General features: G+C 41.9%; 2 protein-coding genes across 3 annotated transcripts; both read left to right on the top strand.

Moving 5' to 3' along the window:
• Positions 1-416: 416 nt before the first annotated feature.
• On the top strand, positions 417-4,357 carry wdr12 (WD repeat domain 12). Its single transcript, XM_072387283.1, has 13 exons — positions 417-577; positions 959-1,053; positions 1,240-1,334; positions 1,492-1,598; positions 1,881-1,996; positions 2,073-2,227; positions 2,320-2,365; positions 2,451-2,536; positions 2,622-2,762; positions 2,929-3,034; positions 3,149-3,281; positions 3,931-4,003; positions 4,099-4,357. Exons 1-13 carry the CDS (start codon positions 537-539, stop codon positions 4,174-4,176), a joined length of 1,272 nt encoding a protein of 423 aa, XP_072243384.1. The 5' UTR covers positions 417-536; the 3' UTR covers positions 4,177-4,357.
• A 949-nt stretch (positions 4,358-5,306) lies between these two features.
• On the top strand, positions 5,307-15,931 carry ical1 (islet cell autoantigen 1-like). Of its 2 annotated transcripts, XM_072387405.1 has the most exons (15): positions 5,307-5,389; positions 6,156-6,188; positions 6,294-6,468; positions 8,574-8,646; positions 8,800-8,923; positions 9,014-9,212; positions 9,316-9,441; positions 9,829-9,927; positions 10,063-10,148; positions 10,821-10,870; positions 10,971-11,015; positions 11,149-11,352; positions 12,607-12,957; positions 13,082-13,177; positions 13,310-15,931. In XM_072387405.1, exons 2-15 carry the CDS (start codon positions 6,178-6,180, stop codon positions 13,423-13,425), a joined length of 1,755 nt encoding a protein of 584 aa, XP_072243506.1. In that variant the 5' UTR covers positions 5,307-5,389; positions 6,156-6,177; the 3' UTR covers positions 13,426-15,931. The 2 variants fall into 2 exon arrangements, with proteins under 2 accessions (XP_072243506.1, XP_072243583.1); XM_072387482.1 differs by lacking the exon at positions 11,149-11,352.
• Positions 15,932-15,994: the final 63 nt, after the last annotated feature.

Here is a 15,994-nt window from a genome sequence, read left to right as displayed (position 1 = left end):
CAGTGGAGTCATTTATTACATTTTCTGCAGGACTACTTACAGTCCCGCATTTGCATTACTTTTCACACGTCCCGCAAGTTGAGACGTTGTCCCGCATTGTTATTGACAGTCAGACGCCAGTTTTTGAAATGCGCGTTTTATAATCTGGTTGTCCCACATCTGGTGAATTGGAATCTGGTCACCCTACTTATCATAGAAAAATCATTACTTCTCCAGTTTCTAATAATTCGGTTATTAACTCATTTGATTAGATGCTCATTTATAATATTAAAGTTATTTATTAATTCTTAAACTTTCACGTAACGCTGTGAATTAACGTCGGGTCATTGCCTCGACTGGTATCTAGGCATTACTAGACGAGCGCCCATCCAAAGCATCGAATGATCTGTTTTCAACTAAAGAGTCTTGCTCCACACCACATGGCAAGACTGCACGAGAGCCAGATGTGTTATGAAGTGGAGCAAAAAATAGTTGTATAGCCATTAGCTGATTTCTGAAACTTGTGGTTGGTAAGAAAAAATAAAAAGCTAATAAAAATGTCGCAGTTACAGGCGAGGTTCTTCACAGTAAACAAAAGGTGAGTCCATGCTCACACATACATACATAATACAAACGATAAAAATAGTTACAGCGGGGAGGCTAGCTAACTAGCAAGCAGTAAGTTACTGGAAGGTTGCTTAATCGTGGGAGCTTTAATCACAGACAATTACTTGTCACCATGCGCGTGAGCTTTAAGATTTAATTACTGCCCGCGTGCCGCAGTTATGTGTCGATGTTTTTAGCTTGTATTTGCAAGCTAATGCTAATACGGTAAGGTGAATAGTGAACTGCTCTCATCCCTTTTTTTTTTTTTTTTTTACACCATTTTAAATTAATATGATCAGAATAGCTTGTGTTGGTGGACTCCATAGGTGGAGCCTTTGGTACCTGTTAACATCTTTTTTTTTTTTTTTTGCAGATATGTCGTGGATGACGTCCCGTTCTCCATCCCCGCTTCCTCTGAAGTGCAAGACCTCAGCAATGTTATCAACAAGCTTCTGGAGGCAAAAAATGGTATTCTACCTTCATTGTAAACATCAATGTTTGGCACACACTTAAACATGGTACAAATTAATTATTCACGCTATAATAGAGAATGTCGTCTCCATAATCTTTGTCCAAGTTTTACAAATGAGTTCCAGTGAACACAGTTCATTACAAACGTGTACATTTGAATCTGTTTTGTGTTTGTTTTCACAGCATCTCACAGCAAAGTGGATTTTGACTTCTTGGTCAGGGGTCAGTTCCTGCGAACAACACTGGCCAATCACATGGAGACGGAGGATATATCAACGGTATGACCTGCCTCTGTGCTTCACCCTGAGAGGATTCAGTATTTTTTTAAATACTGGGAATATTTTTTGTGTACATTGCTGAACGATCAAAAGTCAAACCATCACAATAAACTTAGGCACACGGTTTGATGCACAAGTGTGTCTACTTGTGTTTCAGGAAGAAGTGGTGGAGATAGAGTATGTAGAGCGGATCACAGCCCCAGAGCCGGAGGAGTGTATGATGCACGATGACTGGATTAGCTCTGTAGATGCCGACACTGAATGGTAAGATTATTGATGACAAATTAAGGGAAATTTGTCCCTTTCATCAAATTTGTTGTTATGTATTCCTGTTTTGTGCCGTGTTATCTGCTGAATGCCCACATGCCAAGAAAGAGTTCACATAGTGATGTATAGCTTGTTTTGGTTGTATGTGTCAAAAATGAGAATTAAAAGAAAAATGGGTATATTTGATGTATGTCTAGCTTGATGGAGCCATAAACTCCCTTACAATGTCTAGAAGTGCAGAGGTCAGTGATTGTTTTCATTCACATTACCTTTTTGCAGGATCCTAACGGGGTCTTATGACAAGACGGCGAGGATATGGTCTCTGGAGGGCAAGGCAGTGATAACGGTGGCTGGACACACAGATGTGGTCAAAGATGTAGCCTGGGTTAAAAGAGGTAAGTAGAAAGTCAGATATTATCTCTGTTATTAATAATAATCCCATTTTAAACTCTGGGTGTGTTTTCTGTGTAGACGGCCTGACGTCTCTGCTGTTGACGGCCTCTCTGGACCAGACTGTGCTGCTGTGGGAGTGGAACTCAGAGAGGAACAAGGTGAAAGCCAGACACTGTTGCCGGGGACACACAGGAAGTGTTGACACAGTTTCAACAGACCCCACCGGCTCAAAGGTACAGTTAAAGAGGGATGAAAAATTGACTTGGTGAGAGAAAAAAAAGGCTTTGATTTTTCTCTCAAAATTGTTTGCGTCTCTCCTCTTTAGTTCTGCAGTGGCTCCTGGGACAAAATGTTAAAGATCTGGTCAGCTGGTGAGTGCAGACTGATAGAGAGGAATCATTACATTATTAGTTTGATGAGCTTTAATAATCATCAACATGTTTTCTGTGGTGCCAGTACCCACAGACGAGGCGGACGAGGTTGAGGAGGTTGCGGACAGACCAAGAAAGAAACAGAAGACTCAGCAGCTGGGGCTGACCAGGGTGAGTACAGAGTCGGAGTTTGACCTGAGGATGATAACTTTAACTTTCAGCAAAATTAGAAAGCCGTTTTCTCACCTTGACACAGACTCCTTTGATGACGTTATCCGGACACAATGAGGCAGTGTCCTCTGTCCTGTGGTGCGACAGCGAGGAAGTATGCAGCGCGTCCTGGGATCACACCATCCGGGTGTGGGATGTTGAGACGGGAGGAATGAAGACCACCCTGGTGAGAACAACAGCAGCTCAATGATTTTTTTTTTTGCGTAGTAGAAAGACGGTGTGATTATTTTGTCCTCAGTTTGATGAGATCTTATTTAAAATGGCTGCCCTGTATTTTTTTTTTCTCTTGACAATTTGTCAAGTCATTCATTTTGTATTTTGTCTTTTCACAGACGGGCAGTAAAGTGTTTAATTGTATTTCCTACTCCCCTTTGTGTCGACGGCTGGCCTCAGGCAGCACTGACAGACACATCAGACTCTGGGACCCTCGCACCAAAGGTACCACGGTCCTCAGAGGCCACGAAGATCTCGATGTCAAAAATGTGCCTGCATGTGCTGTTGGTCCCCATTTTTTCCTCTTCATGCCTCTCATCCACATCCTTTCCTTGTCAGACGGGGCTCTGGTGTTGCTGTCTTTGACCTCCCACACTGGTTGGGTCACCGCTGTCAAGTGGGCACCGTCACATGAGCACCAGCTAGTTTCCGGTTCCCTTGACAACCTGGTGAAACTTTGGGACACCAGAAGGTCAGTAGAGATGTAACTGAACCTTTGCATGTGGTGCAGTTCACATTGAAGATGCCTCACTAAGAGTTTCTGGTTTTCAAAAAAACACTTAAGTCATAACTTAACTAGGTGGGAAGTGCATTTTTGTTGATTTTATGCATTCATATATTTTATGTTTTTAACTCAAAAAGCAACAAACCTTTGTGTTCACATCTTGCATCACACAGTTTTTGATTCATCACGACAATTTAGACTGATTAAAACAAATGCTCTTTCAGTATCCAAGCTGTTACATTATTAAGCTGGTCATTTGTGCAGACATAGAGTAAATAAGTAAAACTTTATTTATAAAGCACCTTTCATGATAAATACCACAAAGTGCTGAACAATAAAAACCTAGAGCATAAAAACAAAAGGTAAGAGATGGATATCCTGTAAAATCCTGAGAACAACTATTTTGGCAGTGATGCCTCTCTGTGGAACAATGCTCCACAGAGAGTTGACAGAATAAAGTTTGAAGCCATTTAGTGAGACTAAATAAACTGGATTGGAATTAATATTTTGGATGTATTCATCCTTTTTGATACGTCAGGTTCGTGCAATGAAAGCTGATTTTTAAAGGAACTACTGAATCGTGCTTTAATTTGCATTGTACCCTGTCATCCTTTAGCTGTAAGGCTCCTTTGTATGATCTGGCAGCCCACGAGGACAAAGTGTTTTGTGTGGACTGGACAGAAAGTGGGGTAAGAAAGTCCAGCTGCTTTCAGGATTCAATACACAAGTACGGTTCAGACTTAAATGAAATATCTTACTTGCTGTGCCTGGTTCTCTTTTTCAGCTATTGCTGAGCGGTGGCGCAGATAACAAGCTGTACACTTACAAATACTCAGCCTGTCCGACGGATGCAGGAGCGTAGGCGCGGACGGCAGAGGTCCAAAACATCCATCACAAATCGAACAGACAGACACAGATGTGGAAGTACTGGGCAAAACTTCCCTCCAGTTATTCTTCCTCCATTTTTACAGATATTTTCTTACGGCTTGTTTTTGTTTCCCTGTTATCCAAGCAGATTATAAATTAATTTTGTCTCCTCAAAAGTTGTCTCCTCCCCCTCATTTCACACTACTTGTTTTGTGATACTTCAGTTGCATTTTGCACTTTTGACAAAAACTTGAGTTAATCTGAAGATGGCAAAAACTTTTTTTTTTTTTTTAATGCAGCAGATGCAGAAACACTCACAAGCAGGTCACCTGTACATGTCAGAGCAATTTGGCAACCAACACAATGAATCAAATTTAGAAATGTATGTTCATATCAAATACTGGAAGAAAAGCAACATCTGTCTCACCTTGTGGCAGATGAGCAGTGTGTTTAATACAATACGACTGAGTCCAGGAGTTTTTAGTTAATGCATACACAGATAAACTGTAGCCAAATAAAGATTTAATAATAATTAAGTCAAACAGGTTTTTACACATTTACACAGTTGCTTAACATTATTACTTCCTCGTGTTTCTTTTCTGAAAAAGAAAAACTTGACGGTAACTATTTCTTCCTGCTCCAACTGGTTTGACCGTTGAGCGATAAAACGAAGAGGTGTCACTCCTGGCCAAACTGTATAAACATTAGAAGTTACCTTAAATAATCATTTTTTAAAAAGCTATTACGATAATATAGCTAATTCTGTTAGCTTAGCTGTCAAATAAAATAAGCTACAGTGCAGTTCAACAATGATAATTGTTGATGTAATATTGTGGTATTCAGTAGAAATGACCCGTAGAGTTTTATTTCCACATTAACAGACAGATTCCACTTTCAACATTAGGGAAAACAGCGTTTTCACTCGGGTTTCCTTCTTGCTATGTACATAGTGTGACCGTACTTACTTAGGTTGGCTTGCGTTCACTCTTGCATTGCAGAGGAAATTAAAAATATATCATCATGAGAGCCTGCGATAACATACTATCTTTGAAAGGATCCGAAAGCAGCGACCCCTTGTGTCCTTACTGCAGTACTACAGTTACCTTGCATATCCTGTTTCTCTGACTCAGATGATGTCTATCGAGAGAGTAGGTTAGCTGACTTGCGCTGTACAGATGCTCGCACTGCTGGACAACACAAAAAGCAAGGTATTGCTTGTTTTTCACCTAATGTAAACTCTATCTGGAAGAAGAGATAAAAGTGACAGATTGTTTACTTGCATCGTCACTCCGGTAAATGTTCGTCAGACGTTATTGTGGAGCTGGCACACTTGCTACTAGCTTAACTGCTGCTAGCACACGAGCTTCTTTACGTGTATGTAGTCTTTATCAGTTACCGTTACCTGTATTCCTTTTTTGTTAGCCTAATCATTAATTTATTGCCAAAACTGATAAATATTCGAGTGACGCCTTGCTGTCATCAAACCAGCGTTTGCTGAAACTGAATACCTGCCTTACATCAGCTGGTTCTCAGTTCTGAGTCGTTCAAGTCGCAGGTGTCTGATCCCTGCTCTGTGAACTGTATTAGATTAGCTTTTTTAGCCTTTGGCACTGATGAGATTTGTCCAGCCACAGATAATTATAATAACTGGTCGTAACTTGATAATAGCTCTGTTTGGGAACAGCTGTCACTTTGCAGGCTTTGTGCTTTTGAGCGTGTATCCCAGAAAATAAGAAAGAAATCCAGGAGGTGGTCAATTTAATAATTTACTGTTGGACTCTTTTATAGTACACCGCCTTTCAGTTTCATTAGTTTATGTCTTTACAAAGTCTGTCTGCAGTCCGGAAAGCTGTGTCATGTTTTTATGTTTGAAAACTCTTAATAAGTCCAAACAATTTTTCATTTTGTCATACTTTAAGCTCAAATTTTCAGTCTTTCTCTTTACTTAATGTCTGTCTTTTTGCATGCCTTCAGAACAGGAAACATCTGATATCCAATGATGGACGGGTATGTAACAGTTAAATGCAACCCACATTTTTAAAACTATTTCAAGAGAAAAGACTGTTAGTGTGAGCATAGTTTGGCTCACAGAGATACTGCCCTTGGCTCCAGGTTTGCTGGGGAGATGCTGAACAGTGGCCGGGCTCTGCTTGGAGAGGACAGCTCGGTGATGGCTCGCATGCAGAAGAAGTTCTGGAAGACCAAGCAGGTCCTCATCAAAGCCACGGGCAAGAAGGAGGACGAGTATGTGGTGGCTTCAGATGCTGACCTGGATGCCAAGCTTGAGGTAGGAGGGAAATAACTGCCTTGGAGCAACTGGGGCTGAGATACCATTGTAAGTAAAATTTAAAAAGAAAAAAAAAACAGATGCAGTGAAGAGACCCAATACAATTCTATGGGAGTAAGTGAAGAAGAAGAAATAAAACGTACGAGCAGGATAAAAATAAACATCAGGTTGGATATTACTGTCACTGGTTTAATCGCCACTTTTTTTACATGCTATGTTGGGCTGATAAACACTGGCTTCTAAAATCTCTTTTAGCAGCACATCCTTTTTAAGACTAAAAATCTAAATAGTTTATAGTTTCAGAATGAATAGTGTGTGTGTGTGAGACACAGCAGAGTTTCACTGAATGTCTCTGTGACACACCGTGGGCCTTTTGTAAGCTCTGAAACAAGAGCCAGGCCTCTTCCGTCACCCTGCTCTCATTGTCCCAACATTCATCGCTGGACAGACAGAAGTCAGAAGAAATGGGGAAAGTGTTCAGTGAGAAAAAGTAGGCAGAGGGAGAAAGATATATAAAGGCTTTTAATTATTTATTTAATTCAGTGCATGATGTTTGAAGCAACTTATTTCTTCCCTCATTATCCCAAACACCACAGAGCATTAGTACAGAGTACTATAACCCACCGGGGCAGAATGCATTTGCCACAGCTTCAGGACAGTAACCTTACACCTAACCTGATTGTATCAGGTTTTCATCTCAGGATTGCCTTGTTCCATTTGTAGATTTGATCTCTTGCTGCTTTTGCTTTTGAACCTGTGAGCTTTTTTTTTTTAACACATTTCATGGAAAGTCTCTTTTAATCAGGCACAGACCAAAAAACCACAACAAAATCACAGTTGGGTTGAGGAAAAGCTTGAACCAGTTGTGGATGGTCACCTTATTTTTTTTCTGCTATGACTCACACACAGCGGATCCCATTAGATAAGCATGTTCTCAGTGAATCGGTCAGTATCGCTCATCTCAACAGCTCGCATGGGAGATGTGGCCTGTATATTGACAGTGTTTTGCCACTGAAAGACTGAAGCTAGCGGTTGTTTATTCTATAGTTAATGTGTAACTGTGCACATGTGCTGGTCCCCTCCTCCCTCAGCTGTCTTACAGAAAAAGCAGGTGGCATTGTTTTCTGTGTCCCTTGTATTGCAAAGCAGAACAGCGGCTTTTTCTTTATTTTGAACGTCGGTTTTAAGGTTTGAGCTGAGTTTAAATCCATGCTACCTGACGGAAATCTTAAATGATAAAAACGCGTTGAATTTGATGTGGATCTCAGTATCCTCATTTCAGTCCACTTAAAGAACTGCTCATGTGTGGAATTCCCCCTAAGGCTCCATCCTGAGCACATTTTTAGCGATGTCAGATGACTTGACTGCTCTTTCAAATCTGACAAAAGATTTTGTCATAAGTTAAGACTTAAAAAGTTAAGTTACTTTAATTCCCTGTTCCCTGGATATCTTGTAATGGGAACTAGAAAGCGTGATCAAACAACACCGGTGGTGGTCTTTCTCCTTTGCCTCCTTGTTTTTAATGGAATTGATTTTTGAGATTTTTATCACTAATTCTTAAGGCTCCAAATGGGCTGTTTCAAGCCTGTCCAGCAGTGCTTTGGTGTCGTCGTACTCTCGTTAGAACACTGAGGTTTGTCAGAAATGACATCAGTGGTGATTAAAGCAACCAAAAGGCATTAAATGTTTGAACTCAAAGATTTTTGATCAGCTCCTATTTTGCATCTGTATTTTCTCTTCGTGAATCACAATATTGGTTATCTTCTTCATCAGCATGCTCAAAGGTTAATGTGACTTTTTCATCTCGTCCTCCCTTTCTGTGAGATGGCAGGCAGAATTACAGGGCCCTGAAAACCTCTGTTGCTATGACACACGCTCATCATTTAGTCCCAGTTGTTCTCTACCAGACAGGATGAGAGGCCTGCCAGACAGATCCGATGGGGAGAAAAAATATTCGGCTGATTGCAAATAGTTTGTCTTTCTTGAAGCACAGAAATGCACCAAAAAGTGTCTTTAAGTTTTATTCCCCAGGAGATTGAAATGAAATTCAAAGCTCTGTGACACATTGTGTTGGTGAAGTATTCTGATCGTTCCTGTCTCTGCAGTTCTTCCGCTCCGTTCAGTTCACATGCACAGAGCTGCTGAAGGTGATTGAGAAGTACCAGTACAGAATAACACGTGAGTCATTCACTTCCCCCCAACTCGTTTAGAAATGCCTAATGATGACTTTCCCTGATCCATTTGATATGTACTACAGGTTTTCTTTGTCAGGCTTTTCTCGGAGCCTCAGAGACTGCAGATTTCTTTGAGCAGCAGTTTCTTTTCTCGCAGGTTTGTCTCAGGAGGAGAACGAGCTTGGCCTGTTCCTGCGCTTCCAGGCCGAACACGATCGCACAAAGGCCGGCAACATGATGGATGCCACCAGCAAGGCGCTTTGCACCTCTGCTAAACAGAGGTCAGCATCAGCAGAAAACAGTAAGAACAACGACTACATGCTGCATGAACAAATGTGAATAAACAAACTGCCTCCCTTCCTTCTCCATAGGATGGCGCTTTGCCCGCCGTTGCACCGTATGCATCAGGAAGTGGAGACATTCCGGCGGCGTGCCATTGCTGACACACTGTTGACAGTCAGTCGCATGGAGAAGGCCCGCACAGAGTACAGAGGAGCGCTGCTCTGGATGAAAGACGTCTCTCAAGAACTGGACCCGGACACCTACAAACAGCTGGAAAAGTTCCGCAAGGCAGGAAGAGGCTTGGCGGGGTTTTTGATTCTTCATATTTCCCTCCGGTATCTAAAATGAACATGCAAGTAACATAAATGTGTCTGTGTCTCTCTGTAATCAGGTCCAAGCTCAGGTCAGAGGAACAAAGAGCCAGTTTGAGAAATTGAAAAATGACGTGTGTCAGAAGGTGGACATGCTGGGAGCAAGCCGCTGCAACATGCTCTCCCACTCCCTCTGTACTTATCAGGTACGACTCAAAAGCGACTCAGTGCCCGTGTCATTTTTGCTGGGTTTGCATTTGCAAACATGCTCTGTGTGTTTTTAAAGTGTGTGCTTTGTAAATAGATCACATTGGGACTGTGTAAGCCGTTAGTATTCACTGCCAGGTGTCACAGACAGAAATAAAACTAACAAGAGGAGAAGCTTTTGAGTGCAAGTCTTGTGTTAGTGACTCAACCAAAATGGGTGCTCCCGGTTTCAAACGGCTGCGGTCTAACTGCGCTCTGAGAATGTTGGTATCGATTGTAAAATGATTTGTCAGTTGTGTTACGTCCATCAAAATGTTCCTTTACGGCGTACTGCCTCAACTTTATCATTCATTTGATGTTTCTTTCCTCCCTGTTGTGTGTGTCAGACCACTCTACTGCAGTTCTGGGAGAAAACTGCACACACCATGTCAGGAATCCACGAGGCCTTCCAAGGACACATACCATATCAGTTCACTACACTCAAGGTAGCACAGACTGAAGAGTGTCCAGTGCTATTGGATTTTGAATTGTGGCTAAAAGGCACCGTTTGTGGCTCGAGGTCAAAGTTTTGTGCAAATTTTGTCTTTGAAGTAAATCTGTCAACGCTTTTCGTTTTGCAGGACCTACGGGATCCACTGGAGCAGATCTCTGACTCACAAAACCAAGAGGAGAAGAAGGAGAAGGCTTTGCAGAGCAACACGGACAGGTGAAAAAAAAGAGAAACGTTCACATTTACATTGTCATAATTAGGCTGATTTGAGGCCAGTCCAAACAAAGACACATAGATTCTCCCACTATGTTTTCCCGTCACTACTCTTACTGACTCACTGCCATGGCTTTATAAATACCAACATACACACATCACACACTTGTTTTTCTGGGGGTTTTCATGGTGATTCACCTAACCATCAGAGCTGAATCCTGAACCCTTACCCAAAACCTAACCATAGCCTAATCAGAATTATAGTCATTTTCTTATTTTTGGAATATAGAAAATATAAATAAACAAGCATACACACTCACACTCACACACACACACACACACACACTTAGCATCATCCATTTTCCCCTTCTGTATCCTCACCTCACTGACTCTGTTCTTTGTATTTTTTTTACATACTTACCTCAGTTTTGTCTTCATCAAACATGAAGGCTGTATTATTCCCATTTTTACTCACAAGTAAGTTGGTCTATAGCAGGTTTTATACGCAGTATGGTGATTGGTAGTGGCCCTTGTTGTAGAATTGTGCTCATGAGATTGCTCCTTCGTGTAGCAGCTCTGAATGAAAGAATGGCCCCCAGTGTTGCTCTAAATAGAAAAATCGCGTCTCGCCAGTCTGATATGGCACTTTCTCATTTAATTTTCCATCTCTCTCAGTCTGGTGTCCTTGGATGATGACAAGCCATCAGGAAGTGCCTCTAATGCAGGTACGTACTGCTCTCTGTTGGCTGAAATACCAGATGGATTACCCCCTCTGGAGGCTGGGCCTCTAATTTAACAAACTTTTTCCCTGCTCCCCTTTTCCAGACTTCACCCTCAACAGTGATGGGCAGAGCCAGGCCAGTGACAGTGGTGAGTGACTGTGTGTGTGTCTGTAAAAAGTACAGATGTGTGCTTTGGGATTTATGCTACTGACTGTGAACTTGATACTTTTAACGTAATAATTTGATCTCAGTGGACCTAAACACTGTTGCAAACATTCCAGCACTGCACGACCTTAGAAGGCTGTCTGCAGACTCTAATGATGACCTGATGCTCATGGCCTGCAGCATACCACACCCACAGCCTCTGTCCCCTACAAACCCCCCACTCCAGCCTCAGCTCCTGACTCTCTCTCATGCTGGAGACCAGAATGAGCTCAGTAGTTTTGGAAGCCTCCAGTCCGACCTCTTACAGATGCCTGTCGCCGGTAAACTGACTGGTTGTCTTCTGCATCCTCTCGCTGTGAAACTTCAAACTGCTGTGGTGGTTCTCGGCTTTCTTTCTGTCTGCTCGGTTGTGGCAAAACCTCACCTCTGCTACAGTTTCAACTCTGATTCCTGTTACCTGTCTGCGTTGATTCTGTCTGGGAGGAGGGTCCTTGTTTCTCATCTTGCACGTCTTTGAGTCAGTTGACCGTGTGCTTATCGGTTTGTTGAGTCCATGCAGATTTGTCTAGTGATTTAATCAGTAAGCATGCGGGGCAGATCTACTGGGCCTGTAAAGAGCAGCTTTCTCCCAAGTGGAGTCTGTGGTTAAAACAATTACAAGTACCTTAAGTTAGCCATGTCAGCCTGGAGCCAAGTTTTAAGTCAACTCTTTATTTACACAGTGCCAATTCACAGTAAAATAAAAGTAAAGTTAACAGGCACCTACGTTTCAAAAATACACTTGATTGAACATTCAGATAAGCAAAACATAGTAACATCTCACTGTCAGCAAAACTTTGGGGATAAACTGCTGCCCCACCATGTTAGCTCTCCATAGCAACAGAGGGTGTTTTTAATCCCTTCAACAATGGCTGTGTTACAGAAGGTACACCACTCCTTTTTGGCAGTTGGACTGTGTCTGCTGTGAAAAAAGTTTATTTATCTTTTAAAAAGACATGTCTGCTTCAGTTTGCCCATCGTGAAAGCTTCTAATTCTCCAAACAAGTCTGACCGCTTGGACTGCAGGTAAAACACTGACTATTCATAAGTGCTAAGAACATTTTTGTCGAAACACCAAAAGCTGCTTTATCTTTTTTTTTATAAAGACAGTTGCCTTCTTTAAGGTAAGCAGAATAAATTGCAAGGTATTCTAAATGGCCATATATGCTATTGCTGTGTGACTAAAATGATTAAGTTGTAGGATGTTTCGCAATTCAGCCCTTTAATACCTGTCACATACTATCAATGTTGGATCACGCTCCTCCAGTTTTCAATAGAAATATTGTATGTAAGAACGCACCTTTGTTTTTTTACCCTCAACAATATAAACTCTTAGAATACATTAATACGGGATTTGATTTAAATCGCACATATCTAATGTCGCTGATTGAAGTTTTTACCTTCAGGAGAAATTTCTTCCCTGTTTCCTCTTTGAATTTTCTTATTTAACAATGCCAAACTTTATCTTCACTGACAATGTCTCAGTTGATATTCTGCCCTGTAACTTTCCTCCTTTCTGTCTCTGTCCCCTGTAGGTAGTAGTCTGCTCTCGGGTGGCCTTCCACTCCCTTCTGAGACAGGGCTTAAGCTGGAGGAGGAAGATGGTGAGCGGAGCGACATGGCTTTCCTGAAAGACCTCCTCAGCCTGGGTCCAGGGGCCAGCGACGAGTTCAGCAAAGAGTGGCAGGATGCGTTCGGAATGTTCGATCCTCCCAGCATCCCTGCAGCCAGCACAGGAGCAGCAACTGGTGGAGCAGCAACTGGTGGAGCAGCAACTGGTGGTGCAACAACTGGTGGAGTAGCAGCAGCACATACATCCTCGAACCCTCCCAGCCCTACTGGCTTTCTGCCTTCCCAACTGCTGGACCACAGTCTGAGCTCAACAGGTCAGCATGGTGCCCTCTGCTGGATGGATGAGCTCACTGCAGTACAGTGGCATGGGAGAATTTAACAGCTTATTTCACAACTTCTCTTTGCTCTGCATTTATTTTATTTTATTTTATTTTTCAGGTTGGGTGACCCCACCTATGTTCCAGGCTCCACCCCTGCAGACTCCCTCTGGGCAGAACCAGACAGCCCCTCGGACCCTGAGTTCAGCAGCTAATGGTATAAGCTCTCTGTGTTTGTTCTGCTGTTGTAGTTCTGTGAAATAAACCCATTTATTGATCGGTGTCTCAAAAAAGAAAAGAAAAAAATTGCTGAGCTCTTTTTTTTTAATCATATTGTGTGTTTATGCAGCTGCTTCAGGAGGATCCAAAGACATGTCTGCGTGGTTCAACCTGTTTGCAGACCTTGACCCCCTTTCCAACCCTGACGCCATCGGACGCTCCGCAGATGAGCTGCTGAACGCCTGAAGTTCTTTGCGCGTATGCAGCAGCTTTTTGTTTGTTTTTTCACCCGAAAGATTTGTATTTCTGCAGCTTTTCATGCCGTCAACCAAGTAAACACACACACACACACACACACACGTTATGCACACACTTGTATCCGCATTTCTGTTGCCAGGGGAGCCATGTACTCACATGCAATAAACTGCACTACACTGGAAGATTATATTTTACACTGGAAACAAAGAACACTGTCAGCTGAGATGATTGTTAAACTGTCCTCCTCAGTGTCTCTCTGCAACACTGTAAGAGACTGTTACCACCACCTGTGATGCCGCTTGCTCGTGCACACACCAGATATAATGCGGTGTGTGCTACTTGTTCATTGTGCAGCTTCTGTCAAGTGGAGAGAATGTTTGGGCTCCACGTTTGTCTTTGGATGATGTTGCTTTTGCATTTGATTCATGTTTGAGTTTTTATGGGTGTGTTTGTTTGCTGTGTACACATCACGAGGAACCCAGGATTTTTTTTCTTTTTAAACTACTGCCTACAGTTCTTTAAATGTAAGGACATCATTGTCACATTTTAATGAGGGAAATGTAAAAATGTGATTGGATAGTCCAGCCATTGAGCCTGTTATTTGCACACAAAAAGAACAGGATCAGTTGAAATCACAGCTGAGCCAGGAGTCTGTATCATGAGGCGAAATTAGAGCATTGACTAAGTATCTCTGTGTTTTAGGTTTTCTGGTATTACACAGCTAGCTCTCCTTAACCAGTATAGATGAGCACGCTGCCCTGCCAAGGCAGTAAAGACTTGGTGTCTGTGTTGCTTCAGTTACTGCTCTCTTGCTTGTTAATCTCTTTGCACATGACCTTGTTGGCATACTTACTATACAATCAGCCATATAAACACCACTAAGGGCACAGCTGAAGTCTTAGGCAGTTCATTACATAACTAAAGTCAGTGAGATGCAGCTAACTGCACAGGTCATTTTAAAAAGTGGAATATACTGAGATAGCCTTTGCTGGTCTAAGCTTAAAGTTAAGGGTTTCCGATCTGTATTTTAGCAAAGGTATGGACGTTGTGGCTTTTGATATGAGTAAAAAACACTCATGACTACTGATCCGAGGTCCCTAAAAGAAAAGGGGTAGCTCTCCTCTGCAAAATGAAGGGGTCAGGATAGCTGGGAGATAGTGGGTTCAGTGTACTCAGCCTCAACACTCTGCCTGGCAACAGCCTGAACACTGGCCAGTCACATCCCCGGAAAAAGTGAGTCATCAGACAAAATCCTGACATTGGCGGGAGTAACAGGTGGATAAAAGAAACAACAGTCCAGTATCTTAGCATGTTAACTGAATGAAATCCTGCAAAACTAGCTTCTGAGTTTAGAGAATAAATGTTTTATTCAGTGTAATTGTCTAAAGTCGACTTAAAAAAAATGGACCATCGATATTAGACCCAATTTACGGATAACGATGAAGGCTACAGCTTCTCTCTCACAGTTTCTGTCTGTGTTCATTCCAGATTCCATATCGAGTGCTCATCGGTTGTTTAAATCTCATAACCACGAGTCCAAAGCCAAGAAAAACGCGCGCGTAAAGGATTCATTTGTGGTTTCACTAGAATAGTGAGTTTTGTTACTTTTGATGAGTTATTTCCTATTATTAAGCAAATAACGTAATCTGATGCATCAAAAATGTTTTCTAATTCTATCACTGTAAGTGCTGGCTGGCACTTCTCTTTCTTTGTTGGTTGTGCTGTAAACTGTAAAGATAAAAAGCAAAGAAACTATGAAGTAACACTGTAAAATATTGACTATTTTATCTCTCTGTGGTATTTTGAGAATGCACCTGTTTTATGGAAAAGAAGAGTCAACCCTGGAGAATTGTTACCGTGTCAACAAGATGGATTTCTCTCTTTAAAGTAGATTCCCACCGAGTATATTTGTGAGTAGTGGAGACAAAAAAACTGGAGGCAATTCTGAACGCGTGTAAAATGATTTTGGTGCAAAGTGACAGTTGTGTTTCTGAAATGGATTTTACGGAAAGGGAAAAATCCTGGATTCCAAATGCACTTTGTGAAGCCAGATCCTCAGTCGTGATCTTTGTGTGCCTGTGAAATTTCACTCAGTGGAGCGAAGGCGATCCGAGTTCTTTCATGGGAAGTCTGGGTGCTCAGATATACTTTTTATACAAGCTGCACATTCGCATCTTCGCTCGGATGGAGGAGATCACACAGCCGCCCCCTCCCACTACCCTCCACCGAAGGTTAAACTAGTTCTTTTTATTTTTTCATTGTGATGCAACTGAAATTATAAAGAGGAGCGCTAACGATGCTGTAAAGTATTTCTGTCACATGATATATGATACCGTTTACCCTCTATTTACACACTTCAGAATGAAAGAATGTATTTGTGAAGTCAATCAAGAAGCTTTATTTAATTCAACTATGCCTTTTATTTCACTCAAAGGGGTTTAAAAGATGAAAACTTGGCAGTTCAGGTTTCCAATAAACTGGACAAGCAAACAAAGATTCGTGTCGAGTGTTTTTTCTGTCGTCGAGCCTCGGTCCAAAATGCTGTTTGACCACTTTG

Source organism: Leuresthes tenuis, unplaced genomic scaffold (genome assembly GCF_036924035.1).
Source record: "Leuresthes tenuis unplaced genomic scaffold, fLeuTen1.0.hap1 SCAF_1, whole genome shotgun sequence".
Lineage (NCBI taxonomy): Eukaryota > Metazoa > Chordata > Actinopteri > Atheriniformes > Atherinopsidae > Leuresthes > Leuresthes tenuis.
This window is presented reverse-complemented; position numbering and strand designations above follow the sequence as displayed.

Excerpts from the sequence above, each read along its gene's own strand:
- wdr12 (XM_072387283.1), top strand. The coding sequence starts at position 537 with ATGTCGCAGTTACAGGCGAGGTTCTTCACAGTAAACAAAAG. Across the intron at positions 2,228-2,319 it reads CAGACCCCACCGGCTCAAAG|TTCTGCAGTGGCTCCTGGGA; the intron begins GTACAGTTAAAG and ends TCTCCTCTTTAG. Across the intron at positions 2,537-2,621 it reads AGCAGCTGGGGCTGACCAGG|ACTCCTTTGATGACGTTATC; the intron begins GTGAGTACAGAG and ends ACCTTGACACAG.
- ical1 (XM_072387405.1), top strand. Across the intron at positions 8,924-9,013 it reads TGCACCTCTGCTAAACAGAG|GATGGCGCTTTGCCCGCCGT; the intron begins GTCAGCATCAGC and ends CCTTCTCCATAG. Across the intron at positions 13,178-13,309 it reads CCTGAGTTCAGCAGCTAATG|CTGCTTCAGGAGGATCCAAA; the intron begins GTATAAGCTCTC and ends GTGTTTATGCAG.